General features: G+C 43.7%; 1 protein-coding gene across 11 annotated transcripts in view; it reads right to left on the bottom strand.

Annotated features, from left to right (window-relative positions):
- Window positions 1-21300, bottom strand: part of LOC125456550 (microtubule-associated protein 9-like) — a 184767-nt gene that overhangs the window by 55431 nt on the left and 108036 nt on the right. For all 11 annotated transcript variants that reach the window (XR_009445623.1, XM_059644990.1, XM_059644980.1 and 8 more), the window contains one exon: window positions 15199-15344. Coding sequence is in view for 10 of the 11 variants with exons in the window: in XM_059644990.1 (XP_059500973.1) it covers window positions 15199-15344 (146 nt within the window). In the remaining variant the exon portion in view is untranslated. The remainder of the gene's footprint in view (window positions 1-15198; window positions 15345-21300) is intronic.

Genomic DNA, 21300 nt, shown 5'->3' with positions numbered 1-21300 from the left:
GGCTACAGGGATGGTGCAGGAGGGAGGATTTTGGATTCTTGGATAATTGGGGCTCTTTCTGGGGTAGGTGGGACCTCTACAAGCAAGATGGTCTTCACCTGAACCAGAGGGGTACCGATATCCTGGGGGGGGGGAAATTTGCGAAGGCTATTCGGATGGGTTTAAACTAATTCAGCAGGGGGGTGGGCACCAAAATTATAGCTCGATTATAGAAAAGGTTGAGAGTAGGGTGGTCCGAAATAAAGTTTCAGGGAAGCAAGATGGCACCGGTAAGCAAGAAGTTGGTTTGAAGTGTGTCCACTTCAATGCCAGGAGCGTCCGGAATAAGGTGGGTGAACTACATTGTGGGCTGAAGGGCCTGTTCTGTGCTGTACTGTTCTATGTTCTAACTTGCAGCATGGGTTAGTACCTGGGACTTCGATGTTGCGGCCATTTTGGAGACTTGGATAGAGCAGGGTACAGGAATAGTTGTTGCAGGTTCCGGGATTTAGATGTTTCAGTAAGAGCAGAGAAGATGGTAAAAGGGGGGGAAGGTGTGGCATTGTTGGTCAAGGACAGTATTATAGTTGCAGAAAGGATGTTTGGGGACTCGTCAACTGAGGTAGTATGGGCTGAGGTTAGAAACAGGAAAGGAGAGGTCACCCTGTTGGGAGTTTTCTATAGGTCTCCGAATAGTTCCAGAGATGTAGAGGAAAGTATAGCAAAGATGATTCTCGATAGGAGTGAGAGAGACAGGGTAGTTGTCATGGGGGACTTCAACTTTCCAAATATTGACTGGGAAAACTACAGTTCGAGTACTATAGATGGGTCAGTTTTTGTCCAGAGTGTGCAGGAGGGCTTCCTGACACAGTATGTATATAGGCCAACAAGGGGTGAAGCCACATTAGATTTGGTACTGGGTAATGAGCCTGGCCAGGTGTTAGATTTGGAAGTAGGTGAGCACTTTGGTGATAGTGATCACAATTCTGTTATGTTTACTTTAGTGATGGGAAGTGATAGGTGTATACCACTGGGCAAGAGTTACAGCTGGCGGAAAGGCAATTATGATGAGATTAGGCAAGATTTAGGGAGCATAGGATGGGGAAGGAAACTGCAGGGGATGGGCACATTAGAAATGTGGAGCTTATTCAAGGAAAAGCTCCTGTGTGTCCTAGATAAGACCTATCAGGCAGGGAGGAAGCTGTAGAGTGCGGGAGCCGTGGTTTACGAAGGAGGTGGAATCTCTGGTCAAGAGGAAGAAGAAGGCTTATGTTAGGATGAGATGTGAAGGCTCAGCTAGGGCACTTGAGGGCTACGAGGTAGCCAGGAAAGACCTAAAGAGAGAGCTCTGAAGAGCCAGGAGGAGACATGAGAAGTTGTTGGCGGATGGGATCAGGGTAAACCCAAAGGCTTTCTATAGGTATTTAAGGAATAAAAGAATGACGAAAGTAAGATTAGGCCCAATCAAGGATAGTAGTGGTAAGTTGTGTGTGGAGTTGGAGGAGATGGGGAAGCGCTAAATGAATATTTTTTGACAGTATTCACTCTAGAAAATGACAATGTTATCGAGGAGAATACTGAGATATAGGCTACTAGACTAGGTGGGATTGAGGTTCACACGGAAGAGGTATTAGAAATCCTGCAGAGGGTGAAGATAGATAAGTTCCCTGGACCGGATGGGATTTATCCTCGGATCCTCTGGGAAGCCCAGGAGGAGATTGCCGAGCCTTTGGCATTGATCTTTAACTCGTCATTGTCTACAGGAATAGTGCCAGATGACTGGAGGATAGCAAATGTGGTTCCCCTGTTCAAGAAGGGGAGTAGAGACAACCCTGGTAATTATAGACCAGTGAGCCTTACCTCAGTTGTTGGTAAAGTGTTGGAAAAGGTTATAAGGGATAGGATTTATAATCATCTAGAAAAGAATAAATTGATTAGGGATAGTCAGCACGGTTTTGTGAAGGGAAGGTCATCCCTCACAAACCTTACTGAGTTCTTTGAGAAGGTGACCAAACAGGTAGATGAGAGTAAACCAGTTGATGTGTATATGCATTTTAGTAAGGCGTTCGATAAGGTTCCCCATAATAGGCTATTGTACAAAATGCGGAGGAATGGAATTGTGGGAGATATAGCAGTTTGGATCAGAAATTGGCTTGCTGAAAGAAGACAGAGGGTGGTAGTTGATGGGAAATGTTCGTCCTGGAGACCAGTTACTAGTGGTGTACCGCAAGGGTCGGTGTTGGGTCCACTGCTGTTTGTCATTTTTATAAATGACCTGGATGAGGGCATAGAAGGATTGGTTAGTAAATTTGCAGATGACAAACAGAAGGTCCTATGAGAAAAGGTTGAGGGAGCTGGTGTGTTTTTCCTTGGAGCGAAGAAGGAAGAGAAGTGGCTTGATAGAGGAGTACAAGATGACGAGATGTAGAGATAGCGTGGGATACCCAGAGACTTTTTCCCAGGACAGAAATGACTATTACGAGGGGGCATAACTTTAAGGTGATTGGAGGAAGGTATAGGGGACATGTCTGAGGCACATTCTTTACACAGAGAATGTTGGGCGCTGCTGGCGGTAGTAGTAGAGTCAATTAAATTAGGGACATTCAAGTGACTCTTGGATAGGCACATGGATGATAGTAAAATGTAGAGTACGCAGGGTAGTTTGATCTTAGAGTAGGATAATAGGTTGACACATCATTGTGGGCCAAAGGGCCTGTACTGTGCTGTACTGTTCTATGTTCTTTTGTTGCAGCAGATGCGATGGGCCAATCGGCCTCTTCTGTGCTGTATGATTTTATGACTTGCATCTATTTTGTGGACTTGAGTAGATTGCATCTCTGGACTCTTTGCTTCTTGTGAAATTGCTCATTCACTCTTAGATGCTCATATGCAGTTCTTGCCTGCTCTTTGTCTCCTCAGCCAGAAATACTAGGCTCCTATTACTTCTGTCTTGCATCATTGTTCTGTTCTTTGTATGGTTTTGTTTATTAAGCACAGATACAAAACCAGGAAGCTTACCATAGTTGTCAGCAGTCCTCATTCAAGTCAAGGGTAATAGCTTTTACACAACGGGTGTTGGCACAGTAAGTCAAGGGCAACTCCTGATCTCGTTCATTGGCTTGATATGATCAGTTAACCATGATTGCCACATAAGAGGTGAGGAGTCAAATGTCAGTCAGACCATCACCCTTACATTTTTCTGCCCTGTTTGGGGATGACTTGGAATTTTTTTTATAGTTGCCTTGTGGGACATGGGTGTCTGTTGGAGGTGATGATGAGCTGCCTTCTTGAACTGCTGCAGTCCATGTTCTGTAGGCTGAGCCATATGTAAGGAAATTCTTGGATTTTGATAAGCTACAGTGAAGGAATGGTGATATATTTCCCAGTCAAGATTGTGAGTTACTTGGAGTAAACTTGCAAGTGGTGGCGTTCCCATATATCTGCTGCCCATGTCTTCTAAATGGAGGTGTGTCATGGTTTGGAAAGTACTGTCTGAGGATCTTTGGTGAATTTCTGCAGTGCATCCTGGAGCTATCTTGGAGCTGCACCCATCCAGGCAAGTAGGGAGTATTCCATTCACATGCCTGAATTGTGCCTTGTAAAAGATGGACAAGCTTTGGAGAGTCACAAGATGAGTTATTCACTGCAATATTCCTAGCCTCTGACTTGTTTTTGTAGCCACTGTGTTAATGTCGTGAGTCCAGTTGAGTTCTGGTCAATGGCAACCCAAGTATGTTGCTAGGGGGAGATTCAGTGATGGTAACATGTCACGGGATGGTGGATAGATTGTTTCTTTTACAATTTGTCATTGCCTGGCATTTGTGTGAACATAGAACATAGAACATTACAGCACAGTACAGGCCCTTTGGCCCTCCATGTTGTGCCGACCTGTCATATCGATCTCAAGCCCATATAACCTACACTATTCCATGTACGTCCATATGCTTGTCCAATGATGACTTAAATGTACCTAAAGTTGGCGAATCTACTACCATTGCAGGCAAAGCGTTCCATTGCCTCACTACTCTCTGAGTAAAGAAACGACCTCTGACATCCGTCCTATATCTTTCACCCCTCAATTTAAAGCTATGCCCCCTCGTGCTCGCCGTCACCATCCTAGGAAAAAGGCTCTCCCAATCCACCCTATCTAACCCTCTGATTATTTTATATGTTTCAATTAAGTCACCTCTCAACCTTCTTCTCTCTAATGAAAACAGTCTCAAGTCCCTCAGCCTTTCCTCGTAAGACCTTCCCTCCATACCAGGCAACATCCTAGTAAATCTCCTCTGCACCCTTTCAAAAGCATCCACATCCTTCTTATAATGCGGTGACCAGAACTGTACACAATACTCCAAGTGCAGCTGCACCAGAGAGTTTTGTACAGCTTCACTATAACCTCTTGGTTCCGGAACTCGATCCCTCTATTAATAAAAGCTAAAACACTGTACGCCTTCTTAACAGCCCTGTCAACCTGGGTGGCAACTTTCAAGGATCTGTGTACATGGACCCCGAGATCTCTCTGCTCATATACACTGCTAAGAATCTTACCATTAGCCCTGTACTTTGCCTTCCGGTTACTCCTACCAAAGTACATCACCTCACACTTGTCTGCATTAACCTCCATTTGCCACCTCTCAGCCCAGGTCTGCAGCTTATCTATGTCTCTCTGCAACCTACAGCATCCTTCGTCACTATCCACAACTCCACCGACCTTAGTGTCGTCTGCAAATTTACTAACCCATCCTTCTACGCCCTCATCCAGGTCATTTATAAAAATGACAAACAGCAGTGGACCCAACACCGACCCTTGCAGTACACCACTAGTAACTGGTCTCCAGGATGAACATTTCCCATCAACTACCACCCTCTGTCTTCTTTCAGCAAGCCAATTTCCGATCCAAACTGCTATATCGTCCACAATTCCATTCCTCCGGATTTTGTACAATAGCCTATTGTGGGGGAACCTTATCGAACGCCTTGCTGAAATCCATATACACCACATCAACCGGTTTACTCTCATCTACCTGTTTGGTCACCTTCTCAAAGAACTCAATAAGGTTTGTGAGGCACGACCTTCCCTTCACAAAACCATGCTGACTATCCCTAATCAATTTATTCTTTTCTAGATGATTATAAATCCTATCCCTTATAACCTTTTCCAACACTTTACCAACAAGTGGCCGCACTTGGAGTATTGTGTACAGTTCTGGGCACCGCATTATAAGAAGGATATGGAAGCTTTGGAAAGGGTGCAGAGGAGATTTACTAGGATGTTGCCTGGTATGGAGGGAAGGTCTTACGAGGAAAGGCTAAGGGACTTGAGGCTGTTTTCATTAGAGAGAAGGTTGAGAGGTGACTTAATAGAAACATATAAGATAATCAGAGAGTTAGATAGGGTGGATAGGGAGAGCCTTTTTCCTAGGATGGTGATGGCGAGCAGGCGGGGGCATAGCTTTAAATTGAGGGGTGAAAGATATAGGACAGATGTCAGAGGTAGTTTCTTTACTCAGAGAGTAGTAAGGGAATGGAACGCTTTGCCTGCAACGGTAGTAGATTCGCCAACTTTAGGTACATTTAAGTCGTCATTGGACAAGCATATGGACGTACATGGAATAGTGTAGGTTAGATGGGCTTGAGATCGGTATGACAGGTCGGCACAACATTGAGGGCCGAAAGGCCTGTACTGTGCTGTAATGTTCTATGTATTCTGTGTACTGTATACACTATGTACTCTATAACTGAGGTAAGGCTCACTGGTCTATAATTACCAGGGTTGTCTCTAATCCCCTTCTTGAACAGGGGAACCACATTTGCTATCCTCCAGTCATCTGGCACTATTCCTGTAGACAATGACGCGTTAAAGATCAATGCCAAAGGCTCGGCAATCTCCTCCCTGGCTTCCCAGAGGATCCGAGGATAAATCCCATCCAGCCCAGGGGACTTATCTATCTTCACCTTCTGAAGGATTTCTAATACCTCTTCCGTGTGAACCTCAATCCCACCTAGTCTAGTAGCCTGTATCTCAGTATTCTCCTTGACAACATTGTTGTTTTCTAGAGTGAATGCTGTTGAAAAATTCATTTCATTTAGCGCTTCCCCATCTCCTCCGACTCCACACACAACTTACCACTACTATCCTTGATTGGGCCTAATCTTACTTTCGTCATTCTTTTATTCCTTAAATACCTAGAGAAAGCCTTTGGGTTTACCCTGATCCCATCCGCCAACAACTTCTCATGTCTCCTCCTGGCTCTTCTGAGCTCTCTCTTTAGGTCTTTCCGGGCTACCTCGTAGTCCTCAAGTGCCCTAACTGAGCCTTCACATCTCATCCTAACATAAGCCTTCTTCTTCCTCTTGACCAGAGATTCCACCTCCTTCGTAAACCACGACTCCCGCACTCTACAGCTTCCTCCCTGCCTGACAGGTACATTCTTATCTAGGACACACAGGAGCTTTTCCTTGAATAAGCTCCACATTTCTAATGTGCCCATCCCCTGCAGTTTCCTTCCCCATTCTGTGCTCCCTAAATCTTGCCTAATCTCATCGTAATTGCCTTTCCCCCAGCTATAACTCTTGCCCAGTGGTATACACCTATCCCTTTCCATCACCAAAGTAAACATAACAGAATTGTGATCGCTATCACCAAAGTGCTCACCTACTTCCAAATCTAACACCTGGCCAGGCGCATTACCCAGTACCAAATCTAATGTGGCTTCGCCCCTTGTTGGCCTATCTACATATTGTGTGAGGAAGCCCTCCTGCACACTCTGGACAAAAACTGACCCATCTATAGTACTCGAACTATAGTGTTCCCAGTCAATATTTGGAAAGTTGAAGTCCCCCATGATAACTACCCTGTCTCTCTCACTCCTATCGCGAATCATCTTTGCTATCCTTTCCTCTACATCTCTGGAACTATTCGGAGGCCTATAGAAAACTCCCAACAGGGTGACCTCTCCTTTCCTGTTTCTAACCATGTTCCTAATGTTCCTTGCCACTTGTCAGCCCAAGTGTTTATATTGTCCAGATCTTGATGCATTTGAACATGGACTGTTTTCAGTGTCTGAGGAGTCACAAATGGTGTTGAACATTGGCAGATATCCCCACTTCTGACTTTATGACGGACAGAAGTCATTGATGAAGCAGCCGAAGGTGGTCAAGCTTAGGACAGTACCCTGAAGAACTTTTGCAGAGATGATCTGGATCTGAGATGACTGACTTCCAACAACCACAACTGTGTGCCAGGTATGTGTGTATGTGCAGGTTTGACTCAAACCAGCAGACAGCTTGCCCCAATACCTGTTGATTTCAGTTTTGCTAAGGCTCCTTGATGTCACTCTCAGTTTAAAACAGCCATGGCATCAAATTCTGTCACTCTCACCTCACACCTGCTATTCAGCTCTTTATCCATGTTTTAACGAAGGCTGTATTGAGCTCAGGAACTGACTGACGGAACCCAAACTGGAGATGAAAATTAGATAATGGAGTTATTATTTTTGGTGCGGGTGAGGGAGGTGTCCTGAGTGAGTGAGTAGGCAGCACAGATGTTGCGATATTGGTTTTTGGGAAGGGTGTGGTGAGATTGAGTAGGGAAGTTATTGCAAGCAACAATCATCTTGATAGAGCATTGAGCCTTGGATTCATGTGCAACGGTAGAATGTGATGCATTGGAGGGAAGATGGTATACCTACATTGGCAAATTAGAGAAGCTCCTACAGTGCTAGGATTCCAGCAACCTCAAGAATCAAGAAGGCAGGCACCCCAGGATACCAACAATGTCAGTGAAGACACCACCATGAAACTACTAGATCCGTGCCTCGTAACCCACTTCGACTTCAACGATGGCATATACAAAGAAATCAGTGGAACAGCAATGGATTCCCCAATATCAGGACTGATTGCAGAGGCAGTAATGCAAAGGTCAGAGCGGACAGAGAACTATACAACCCTATGGTACAACCCAAACTTTGGGTCCTATATGTAAATACCTTATCAAACACACAAAACTAGAAGAAACCCACTGCCGCATAAACAACATCCTTACTGAGACAGAATTTACAAAAGAAGAAGAGAACAACAACCGACTACCCTTCCTGGACATAATGGTAGAACACAAAAACAACAGGGAACTCCAGACTAATGTATTGCAGAAAGACCAGATGCTCAATTACACTAGCAACCACCCCAACGCCCACAAATGGATCTATATCAGGACAATATTTAAATGAGTCACAACAGATTGCAGCAACCCAGGAGTACAAAGCAGAACAAGAGCACCTATATGGAGTCTTCAAAAGAAATGGATACCCAAAAAGCACAATCTGCAGTTGCCTCTGAGACAGACCACAGTAGGAAGACACAACACAACACAGTAGACACACTAAGCACCCTCCACAAGTGCCCTCCTTTGTCCTTCTGTGGACCTACCCTTTTCCTAGCTACCCCCTTCTTCCTAAAATGCCTTAGGGTCTTCCTTAGCTTTACTTACTTTGGATATTTCATGGCTCCTTTAGTCCTCCTGCTTCCTTTATATTCCACAAGGAGCTTGTCTAATTTCAGTTTCCTAAACCTGCAGTTGTTTCCTTTTGTCATATTAAAAGTTGAGTCAAAATCTCTTGTCATCTAGGGTTTCTGAATCTTGCTAACCTTATCTTTCATCCTCAAAGGAACATGCCGGTCCTGAACTCTGATCACCTGGCCTTCAAAAGGCTTCCATTAGGTTTGGATTTACCCTCAAACTGCCAACTACTATCTAATTTTACCAGTTCCTTCTTAGTACTATTGTAATGAGCCTTCCCCAGCACTGTCTAGGACTAGCCTTATCCTTATCGTAAAGCTTTATGGAATTTTTCATAATTCAGAGAATCCCAACAGCGTGGAGACAGGCCCTTTGGCCCAACAAGACCATACTGACCCTCAGAACATCCCACCCAGACCCACTTCCCTATTACCCGCCTAATCTACACATCCCTGAACACTATGGGCAATTTAGTATGTCTAGTCCACCTCGCCTGCACATCTTTGGACTGTGGGAGGAAACCAGAGCACCCGGAGGAAACCCACACAGACATGGGGAGAACATGCAAACTCCACACAGTTGCCCGATGGTACAATCGAACCCAGGACCCTGATGCTGTGAGGCAACAGTGCTAACTACTGAGCCACCGTGCCGCTGTTCCCAAAATGCTACCCTGCTGAAACTTTGATCACCTGGCCAGGCTTATTTACTGTATATTTTTAGTATGGTCCCTTCCCAAGTTGAACTATCTACATATCGTTTCAAGAAACCCTTCTGGATGTACCTAATAAATTCTGCCTCATATAAGCCCTTAACAACAAGGGAGTGCCTGGCAATGTGGGGAAGTTAAAATCACCCACTGCAACAATCCTATTGTTTTTATCTTTCCATGTTCTACCAACAGAGCTGCTGCTCCAGCTCTCACTGGCTGTTTGGAGGCTACAGTATAACCCCATCATTGTGAATTGGTAAGAACATAGGAGATGAAATGTAATGTGGAAAAATATGATGCCAGCCACTTTGGTAAGCTTTAAGATATTGCTGAATAAAGATAGATGTAGTTGTCCGGTGAACATGCTAAACTGGGGGAAGGCTAATTACAACAATATTAGGCAGGAAGTGAAGAATGTAGGTTGGAGGCAGATGCTTGAGGGCAAGTCAACATATGGTCGATGGGAAGTTTTCAGTTGTAACTTGCTGAGAACTCGGAACCTCACTAATTTTGAGTTTTTTGAGGAAGTGGCGAAGATGATCATTGAGGGATAGGGCAGTGGATGTTGTCTACATGGAGTTCAGTAATGCCTTTGACAAGGTCCTGCATGGCAGGCTGATACAGGGGTGAAGTCACACAGGGTGAGCTTGCAAGATGGATAAAAACTGGCTTGGTCATAGAAAACAGAGGGTAGCAGTGAAAGGGTGCATTTCTGAATGGAGGGCTGTGACTAGTGGCGTTCCTCAGGGATCAGTATTGGGACCATTTGCTGTTTGTAATATATATATAAATGATTTGGAGGAGAATGTACTTGGCCTGATTAGTAAGTTTGCCGATGACACAAAGGTTGGTGGAATTGTGGATAGCAATGAGGACCGTCAAAGGATACAGCTGGATATAGATCAGTTGGTGACTTGGGCAGAGAGATGGCAGATGGAGTTTAATCTGGGAAGAGGTGAGGTAATGCATTTTGGAAGGTCTAATCCAGATGGAAAATATATAGCAAATGGCAGAACCCTACAGAGTACTGATAGGCAGAGGGATCTGAGTGTACAGGTACACAGGTTGCTGAAAGTGGTAACGCAGGTGGAAAAGTTAGTTAACAGGCCAAATGGCATGCATGCCTCCATCAATCGGGAGACTGAGCTTAAAAATGGCAGATAATGTTGCAGCCTAATGGATCCTTAGGCCACATTTGAATATTGTGTTCATTTCTGGTTGCCACTCTACGAGAAGGATGTGGCTTTTGGGAGGATACAGAGAGGATTTCCCAGGATGTTGCCTGGTATGGAGGACATTAGCTATGAGAAGAGGTTGGAAAAACTTAGCTTGTTATCACTGGAATGCCAGAAGTTGAGGGATGACCTGATCGAGATCTACAAGATTATAAAGGGCATGAACAGACTGGACAGTCAAAAGCTTTTTCCCAGTGTCGAAGAGTCAATTACTAGGGACCATGTGCTTAAGGTGCGAGGGGCAAGGTTTAAAGGTAATATACGAGGAAAGTTGTTTACACAGACGGCGGTGGATGCCTGAAACCCGCTGCTGGGGGAAGCAGATACTATAGTGGCTTTTAAAGGGCGTCTTGACAAATACGTGAATACAATGGGAGTACAGGAATACAGTCCCTGGAAGGGAAGGGGGTTTCAGTTGTGATGGGCAGCATGTCGGTGCAAGCTGGAGGGCTGACGTGCCTGTTCCTGTACTGTAATTTTCTTTGTTCTTTGTTCTAAGAGGAACAGATGCCCAGAGTATTTTTCACTGGGGCTGTGGTAGCTCCGACTCTGAGTATATTTAAAATAGAAATTTTTATCTTTCTGAATCCCAATGGTGTAAACTTTTGTGGGGTTTGTGAGGGTAAAAGGTATTGACGTGTTCCTTGAGCCATTATTGTATTAAGTGGCAATGGGTGCTCAACAGGCTGAAAGGTCACATCTTGTTTCAGTGTCCCTATGTTCTTTGTACTTGAAATCAAGAAACTGCAGCAAAGCCTGTTGCACACACTGGTTGTTTCTTTGGATCCACATAAAATTTCAGAAAAATCAGATGTTCTGAAGACAATCCCGGAGAAGCACATGGGCAGTGAGCCCCAGAACAGTGACAGAAGGACTGTGGATGGCTGGCAGAGAAAATTCACATCGGCTCCCAATAAGACTTGGACGAAGCCACCAGCAAAGAAGTTTAGGGCTGCTATCAACTTTGATGCCACCAGCATGGGATTGCATCCTAGTCCTTGCGGAAGGCAGCTTTCATTGAGTAGCTGGACCTGAGAATATTCACTTTCTGGATGATCCTGTAGTACTTCTTGGATTGTCTCTAATCCACAGGTAACTCAACTGCTGACTTTGTGACTTTTAATGGGCATCTTGACAAATACATGAACAGGATGGGAATAGAGGGATAGAAATGCATGGTGCTGCACTGGCTCCTGTTTAGTAACATATAGTATTTTGGCTGCTGTATCTGGCCTGTCAGTGGACCCTTCGGCACTGCTTCCTCTTCATATAGACCATAGGAGTCCCGGAACTTACCTTGGAGCAGCTAAGTGCTGGTACGGAGGCTTGGAGCAGAGCAGGGTCAGATGTTGGACTGGAGTCTGGTGTGGGCGGTCAGACCACGTGCAGATGCCCTTTGCTGAAGTGCAGTGGTGTGATGTTTATTCAAAATTTTTTACCTTACTGGAATGTCAATCATTGAACAATATCTTATTTCTAGCTTATTTTTTGAACTCATTCTTATTCCTCTGTTGTATCCAAGATTTGTACCAAGGTACTTGTACTGAAGTGCTTGTGGCGCATGTTAAATACAAGAGGCAGCCATTGTAAAAGCTTTTTGTTGTACTTCTGCAATGGAGTGCATGTGACAATAAAGGATATTCTATATTATATTCTGTAACTTCATTACTTTCATGTCAGGAAGGATGGCAGGATTGTTCTGTGGTGTCATTATACAGATTGAGATGATGAGCAAACACACAGCAGTAGTCCATCTTGTCAGCAAAGTCTTTGAAGCTTCTCCATCACTTCTGATCCTTTAAGCCCACGCAAATCTTTTGTATTCAGCATGTGTTCCCCTGGGCTGTCTACCAGCCCTAAATGTCTTTGCCAGCTGAAAGCCAATTATACACAATCTGAAGATATTTCTCACCCACTGAGAACTTCATTAGGAATGGCAACGTAATTCTGGTGAGCTGGTCTTCCAATGGGCATCAAATACAAATGTAAAAGAGCCTCCTGATGCTAGCAATCAGGAAGTGCAATCCACCTTTGAAGTTCTCAGAATTGGATTGCTAAAGTCCATTCCACCATTAGGATTCATAATTTTGGCCTCCTCCATATTTAATTAATCTGCCTGGCTTCTGGAAACAGCACAAGTTTTCATTCATTTTCAGGTAATAACCAAGAATAGTTTTGATCAAAGAATGGATGGGTAAATTGAAAGGAAGATGGAAGACAGAAGAATCTGAAAGACAAAAATATTGGTCTGAAAAGACCAACCTGGCATGGAAAGAAACAAAGAAACAAAAGATGTACCAAGAACAGTCATGCTATTATTTTAAAGCAAAAATAAGTAAGTAAAGAGAAACTTAAGTGTGCAAAGAAAGAAATAACAATGAGTTAAAAGTCAAAACGATTGAACTCCATGTTAAGTCTAGAATACTGTAAGTGCCTAATCAAAAAATGAACTGCTGTTCCTCAGACTTGTACTGAGTTTCAAAGAACAAACAACAAAGAAACCTACAGCACAGGAACAGGCCCTTCGGCCCTCCAAGCCTGCGCCAATCAAGATCCTCTGTCTAACCTGTCATCTAGTTTCTAACAGTCAGTGTCCATTTGCTCCCTGCCCATCCACGTACCTGTCCAAATATATCTTAAAAGACACTAATGTGTCTGTGTCTACCACCTCCGCTGGCAACGCATTCCAGGCACCCACCACTTTCCACGCATATCTCCCTTAAACTTTCCTCCTCTCACTTTGAACTCATGACCCCTAGTAATTGGGGAAAAAAGCTTTTTGCTATCCACCCTGTCTATACCCCTCATGATTTTGTAGACCTCAATCAGGTCCCCCCTCAATCTCCGTCTTTCTAATGAAAATAATCCTCATCTACTCAGCCTCTCTTCGTAGCTAGCATCCTCCATACCAGGCAACATCCTGGTAAACCACCTCTGCACCCTCTCCAAAGCATCCACATCCTTTTGGTAATGTGGCGACCAGAACTGGACACAGTGCTCCAAATGTGGCCGAACCAAAGTCCTATACAACTGCAACATGACCTGCCAACTCTTGTACTCAATACCCTGCCCAATGAAGGAAAGCATGCCATATGCCTCTTTGACCACCCTATTGACCTGCGTTGTCACCTTCAGGGAACAATGGACCTGAACACCCAGATCTCTCTGTTCCTCAATTTTCCCTAGGACTTTTCCATTTCCTCCTCTCACTTTGAATTCATGACCCCTAGTAATTGGGGAAAAAAGCTTTTTGCTATCCACCCTGATTTCTGTATTCTGTATGGGCCTGAACATACAGTTTTGCATACAGTTCGCCCTTGAATTTGATCTTCCAAAATGCATCACGTCGCATTTGCCTGGATTGAACTCCATCTGCCATTTATCTGCCCAACTCTCCAGTCTATCTATATTCTGCTGTAATCTCTTTTCATTGGAACATTACTATAAACCAAGGATGTGAGCATGAAAGCAAGATGGGGAATTAATGGCACAGGTCTCCAGACACTCTAAATCGTGCTTCAGAACTGGACTACAGAACAATCACCCAATCAGCATTAGGGTTCCCCGGTGCAGAGGACTCTACACTGTAAGTTTTGATTACAAAATACTAAATGTAATAGATAATGCACAAATTGCTACTTCACCATGAAACATTTGGGGCCTTGAACAGTGAGGAAATGGTAAGGAATATGTTACATCTCTGGCATGGAAATGATAATTATTTACCTCTTCACAATTTCAGGTTCATGCATTAATATTTTTTGGAAAAAACAAACAATTACTTGTTATAAAATAAAATAGCATGGAACATAAAAGTCATAAGAAGGAATCTTGCAGGCCAACATGAAGTTTTTAGAAGGAGAACCAGGAAACTTCAGTGGGTGGGCAGCAAATGTTCTGTTTCAAGGTGGTGGGTTAAAGTTTTCATATTCTGTTTTCAGATGGGTCAGCCTATCCCTCTTGAATAGCTGGCAACCTCAAATGTCTTCATTAGCATGCCATGACTACCACCTACAGAAATTACATTTGCAGGCACAACATTGTTAGGCAAGTATGGGTAATGTATTCATTACCCCAAGTATATCTGAGGTGTATACCTGGCAGGAGACTTCTTCCGTCCTTCTGCTGAGTGAAAACTTTTTCAATGAATTGATTCCTTAATAACCAAACTGTTGCTTTTTGCAAGTGCTTATGATGTGGGGTGTGAAGCCTGAGTAGGTCAACCAACTTGTCAGAAGTGTCAGTAATATGCAGTCTTGCTTGTTCTTACTTAGTGTTAAGGAATGAAGCCTCACCACGTCAACAATGACCTAGTGGTCGAACATCCAGCAGAACTGCTACAAACCAGGAGCAACTCATGGAAACGTTGTGAGCAGAGTGCCAAGTCATTTGACAATAACAATTCCACAAGATGGAAGCACAAAATATTTCAGAAACAGAATTCCCATTTTTGGCTCAGCAGAGAAGAGTGACATAATGAACAGTTAAATTTTTCATGCTTGTGCTATGAAACAAAATCCAAACTCATGATGCAACTCATTAACTGCAACAATCCTAGCAAAAAACTGTAGAGAAAATCTCTGTGCAGGGGAGTTAATCGTATAGATATTGGGCAGTGGGAGGGGTCTCTATAAATATCTAATTATGAGAAATATTTAATGTAATAGAATAATTTGCAGGTAATAGCATGAATTTAACAAATGTATTCTGTATGGGCCTGAACATACAGTTTTGCAAGGATACAATTCGCCTACCATTTATTTAATGCTGCAAAATTGTCCTTCTTCTTTTCAGTTACTTCTTCCTTTTCTTTTCTCTTCTTCTCTTTTTCAATTTCTTTTTGTTTCTTAATCTTTCCCATCTGATACATATCTTTCTCTTCTTTCCATTTTTCAAATGCCTATCAGAAAAAGGATGTTCAGTTCAATTTTTAGGTGTGTAACTGCTAGGTTAACACATTTCTAATTAATTCTCTCTGACTACACATAGATAAAAATGGACTGGACAAAGCCCAAAATGTTAGATATGTATGACTAGGAAAGTACAGGTTAGTTTCTGAGGACCAGGAACAAGTTTTACTTATATTAACTACAAAATTTGAATCAACCAGTAAAATTTTTAATGGAACTGAAAATCCAGTCAGGAACCAGATTGTTAGAGAAGGTGAGATTGTCATGGCTATTTTACTCAGGCACGTTATTAGTATCCCACTGTCAGTTTCCTGACCTGCCACTGCATCACAAAACCAACCCAGCTTGTCCCCTCCCCCCACTACATCCCAAAACCAGCCCAGCCTGTCTCCGCTTTCCTAACCTGTTTTTCCTCTCACCCATCCCTTCCTTCCACCTCAAGCCACATCTCCATTTCCTACCTACCACCTCATCCCGCCTCCTTGACCTGTCCGTCTTCTCTGGACTGACCTATCCCCTCCCTACCTCCTCACCTATATTCTCCTCTCTACCTATCTTCTTTTCTCTCCATCTTCGGTCCACCTCCCCCTCTCTCCCTATTTATTCCAGTTCCCTCTCCCCATCCACCTCTCTGATGAAGGGTCTAGGCCCAAAACGTCAGCTTTTGTGCTCCTGAGATGCTGCTTGGCCTGCTGTGTTCATCCAGCTCCACACTTTGTTATCTTCGATTCTCCAGCATCTGCAATTCCCATTATCACATTACAGAAGAGGAAGCTCTAGAGGTCTTAGAGAATATAATGTTCGAAAAATCGTCAGGACCTGATCTAGTGTATCCCGGCATGTGGGATGTGAGGAAGGAAATTGCCAGACTACTTGCAGAAATATTTGCATCATTTATTACTGCGGGTGAGGTGCCTGATGATTCAAGGGTGGCTAATGTACCTTTGTTTAAGAAAGATTATAAGGAGGAACTGGGGAACTACAGACCTCTTACTTCGGTTGTGGGTAAGTTGTTGGAAGTGACTTTAAAAGACAGGGTTTTTGGACATCGAGAGAAGCAAAAATTGATTAGGGTTAGTCAGCATGGTTTTGTGAGAGGTAAATCATGTCTCACAAACTTGGTTGCATTTTTTTCAGGAAGTTATCAAAAAGTTCGATGAGAACAGCAGACATTGTTTTGATGCATTGTGGAGCTGGAGGCACACAGCAGTTCAGGCAGCATCAGAGGAGCAGGAAAGTCGATGTTTTAGGTCTGGACCCTTCATCAGGACTGGTTCCTCCAGCTCCACACTGTATTGACTCTGACTTCCAGCATCTGCAGTTCTTGCTATCTCCCAGTAGATAATTACCTGGATTTTAGTAAAGCCTTTGAGAAGATTGCGCATGGTAGACTAATTAGTAATTAGGTCACATGGGATTCAGGGTGATCTTGCCAATTGGATACATAATTGGCTTAATGGCAGGAAACAGAGTGGTTGTCAAGTGATGTTTTTTGGACTGGAGGCTTGTTACAAATGATGTTTCATTGGAATCGTTTTGATTAGATTCCCTACAGTGTGGAAACAGGCCCTTCAGCCCCAGAAGTCCACACCGCCCCTTGAAGCATCCTACCCAGACCCATCCCCCTATAACCCACACACCCCTGAACACTACGGGTAATTTAGCATGGCCAATCTACCTAGCCTGCACATCTTTGGACTGTGGGAGGAAACCGGAGCACCCGGAGGAAACCCACGCAGACTTGGGGAGAATGTGCAAACTCCACACAGACAGTCGCCCAAGGCTGGAATCGAACCCGGGTCCCTGGTGCTGTGAGGCCGCAGTGCTAACCACTGAGCCACCGTGCCGCCCCAAGGGTCATTTATATAAATGATTTGGATGAGAATATAGAAGACATGGCTAGTAAGTTTGCAGACAACACCAAAGTGGTAGTGTAGACAGTGAAGATTTTCTCAGATTACAAAGTGATTTGATCAAATGGATCAATGGGCTGAAAAATGGCTGATGGAGTTCAATCTGGATAAATGCAAGGTATTGCATTTTAGCACGACAAACAGGGGTAGGACTTATATAATTAATGGTAGGGCCTTGATAGTGTTGTAGAGCAGAGGGACCTAGGAGTTCAGGTACGTCATTCTTTGAAGTTTGCATCACATATAGTCAGGGTGGTATGAAAGCATTTAGAATGCATGCCTTCATTGCCCAGTCTTTTGAGTTATGAGAGTTTGGAATTCATGTTGAGATTGTACATGGCAATTGGTGAGGCCTCTTAGTGCTAAGTCCAGTTCCGGTCACCCAGTTATAAGAAGGCTCAGAGGAGATCTACAAGGATGTTGCTGGGTATAGAAGGTTTGAGTTATACAGAAAGACTGGATAGGATAGGTTGTTTTTCACTGGAACGTAGGAGCTTGTGGACTGACCTTGAAAGGAGTTTATAGAATCATGAGGGGTATAGATAGGGTTAATGATAGGTGTCTTTTTCGAAGGATGGGGGAATTTCAAGACGAGGGGATATATTTTTAAGGTAACAGGAGAGATTTTTAAAAAAGACATGATGGGGAAAGTTTTTTACATAGGGGGATTTGCATTTGGAATGAGCTTTCTGAAGAAGTGGTGGATATGGGTATTATTACATCATTTAAAAGACATTTAGATGAGTACATGAATAGGAAAGGTTCAGAGGGATATCGACCAGGAGCAGGCAGGTGGAACTAGTTTAGTTTGGGATTATGCTTAGCATGGACTGGTTGGAGAGAAGGCCTGTTACTACACAGGATGATTCTCTGACACTAAGATATCTTAAAGTATCCATAATTACAGAAGGGGAGGTGTTGGACAGCTTAAAAAGCATTAAGGTGGATCACTGGGACCTCATCAGGTGTACTGGAGAACTTAGTAGGAAGCTAAGAAAGGGATTGTTAGGCCCCTCGCTGAGATGTTTGTGTCATCGATAGTCACAGCGGGGATGGGAGAGGGCAGTGGTAGGAGGTACCAGAAGACTGGAGGTTGGTTAACATGGTGCCATTATTTAAGAAAGGTGGTAGGGAAAAGCCAGGGAACTATAGACCAGTGAGCCTGGTGTCAGTGATGGGTAAGTTGTTGGAGGGGATTTTGAGGGACAGGATTTACATGTATTTGGAAAAGCAAGATCTGATTACGGATTGTCAACATGGCTTTGTGCATGGGAAATCGTATCTCATGAACTCGATCGAGTTTTTTTTTGAAGTAATGAAGAAGATTGAAGGCAGAGCAGTGGACGTCTCTGAGGACTTTGGTAAGGCATTTGACAAGGTTCTGCACGGTACTCTGGTTAGCAAGGTTAGATCACATGGACTACAAGGAGAATGATCCATTTGCATACAAAATTGGTTCGAAAGTAGGAGACAGAGGGTGGTGGTGGAGGGTTGCTTTTGGGATCAGAGGCCTGTGACAAGCAGTGTGCTGCAAGGATAGGTGCTGGGCCCACTGCTTTTTTTGTCATTTATATAAATGATTTGGATGTGAATATAGGAGGTGTGGTTAGACAGTTAGAAGATTACACGAAAATTAGTGATGTAGTGGACAGCAAATAAGGTTACCTTGATCAGTTAGGCAAATGGGCCAACAAGTGGCAGATGAAGCTGAATTTAGATAAATGTAAGGTGCTGCATTTTGGTGGGGCAAAATCAGGGGAGAGCTTGTACACGTAATTGTAAGGTCCTGGAGAGTGTTATCAAACAAAGACACCCTGGCATGTAGCTTCATAGTTTCTTGAAAGCAGAGTTACGTGTAGGCAATGTAGTGAAGAAAGCATTTGAAACGCTTGCCTTTATTGGTCAGTGCATTGTGCGTAGGAGTTAGAAGGTCATGTTACGCTACTGGAGTCCAAAACTGGAAGGCATAAATTTCAGGTGAGAGGAGACAGATTTGAAAGGGACCTAAGGAGCTATTTTTTCATGCAGAATGTGTTGCATGAATGGAATGAGCTGCTAAAGGAGGTGGTGTTGGCTGGCTTAATTACATTTAAAGGGTGTTTGGATGGGTAATGAACAGGAAGGGTTTAGAGGGATATGGCCAACTGCTGGCAAGTGCGACGAGATTAATGTAGAAAGTCTGGTCAGCATGAATGAGTTGTACTGAAGGGTCTGTTTCCATGCTGTACATTTCTATGAATCTATTTATTCCTTTTGCCTTGTTTCTCCTACCCAAGTATGTCACCTTAAATGTATCCAGATTGAATTCCATTTGCTGCTGATCATCTGATCAATCCATCTCTATCCTGTAATCTAAGGCTATCCTCATTATTTACCACTTCATCAATTTCATACCTTCTGCAAACTTGCAGATCAACCTTCTTAATTAGTTTAGTTTATATTAACCACAAACTGTCAGGGACTAAACACCGATCCCACAGAAATTCACTTTACGTGTGATTCTGGTCACAAATGAATTCCTCAGCCATCACTGTTTACTTCCTGCCAACGTAGCTGATTCCATGTGCAATTAGCCAAATTGCCTTGAACATAGAACATAGAACAATACAGCGCAGAACAGGTCCTTCGGCCCTCGATGTTGCGCCGACCTGTGAAGTAATCTAAGCCCCTACCTTGACATTATCCCGTCATCATCCATATGCTTATCCAAGGACTGTTTAAATGTCCCTAATGTGGCTGAGTTAACTACATTGGCAGGCAGGGTGTTCCATGCCCTTACCACTCTCTGAGTAAAGAACCTGCCTCTGACATCTGTCTTAAATCTGTCACCCCTCAATTTGTAGCTATGCCCCCTTGTACAAGCTGAAGTCATCATCCTCGGAATAAGACTCTCACTGTCCACCCTACCTAATCCTCTGATCATCTTGTATGTCCCTATTAAATCCCCTCGTAGCCTCCTTTTCTCCAGTGAGAACAGACCCAAGTCCCTCAGCCTTTCTTCATAGGGCCTGCGCTCCAGACCAGGCAACATCTTGGTAAATCTCCTCTACACCTTTTCCAATGCTTCCATATCCTTCTTATAATGGTGCGACCAGAACTGCACGCAATATTCCAAATGAGGCCGCACTAGCATTTTGTACAGCTGCAGCATGACATCATGGCTCCAGGACTCAATCCCTCTACCAATAAAACCGAAAACACCGTAAGCCACCTTAACAGCACTATCAACCTGGGTGGCAACTTTCAAGGATCTATGTACATGGACACCAAGATCCCTCTGCACATCCACACTACCAAGAATCTTTCCACTGACCCGTTATTCTGCCTTCCTATTATTCCTCCCAAAGTGAATCATCTCACATTTATCTGCATTGAACTCCATTTGCCACCTTTCAGCCTAATTCTGCAGTTTATCCAAGTCTCCCTGCAACCTGCAACATTCTTCCACAGAGGACCACTCCACCGACTTCAGTGTCATCTGCAAACTTACCAACCCATCCAGCAATGCCTGCGTCCAAGTCATTTATAAAAATGACAAACAGCAGTGGTCCCAAAACAGATTCTTGAGGCACACCACCAGTGACCTGACTCCAGGCTGAATATTTTCCATCAACCAGCACTCGTTGCCTTCTTACAGAAAGCCAGTTTCTAATCCAAACTGCTAAATCTCCCACAATCCCGTGCCTCTGTATTTTCTCCAATAGCCTACCATGTGGAACCTTATCAAAGGCTTTACTGAAGTCCATGCATACCACGTCAACTGACCTTCCCTCATCCATGTGCTTGGTCACCTTCCCAAAAAACTTAATAAGGTTTGTGAGACACGACCTGCCCTTGACGAATCCATGCTGACTATCTCCAATCAAATTGTTGCTTGCTGGATGATTATAAATCCTATCTCTTATAATCCTTTCCAAAACTTTTCCTACAACAGACATAAGGCTCACAGGTCTATAATTACCTGGGTCATCCCTACTGCCCTTCTTGAACAAGGGCACAACATTTGCAATCCTCCAGTCCTATGGTACTAAAC

Source organism: Stegostoma tigrinum, chromosome 1, assembly GCF_030684315.1.
Source record: "Stegostoma tigrinum isolate sSteTig4 chromosome 1, sSteTig4.hap1, whole genome shotgun sequence".
Lineage (NCBI taxonomy): Eukaryota > Metazoa > Chordata > Chondrichthyes > Orectolobiformes > Stegostomatidae > Stegostoma > Stegostoma tigrinum.
This window is presented reverse-complemented; position numbering and strand designations above follow the sequence as displayed.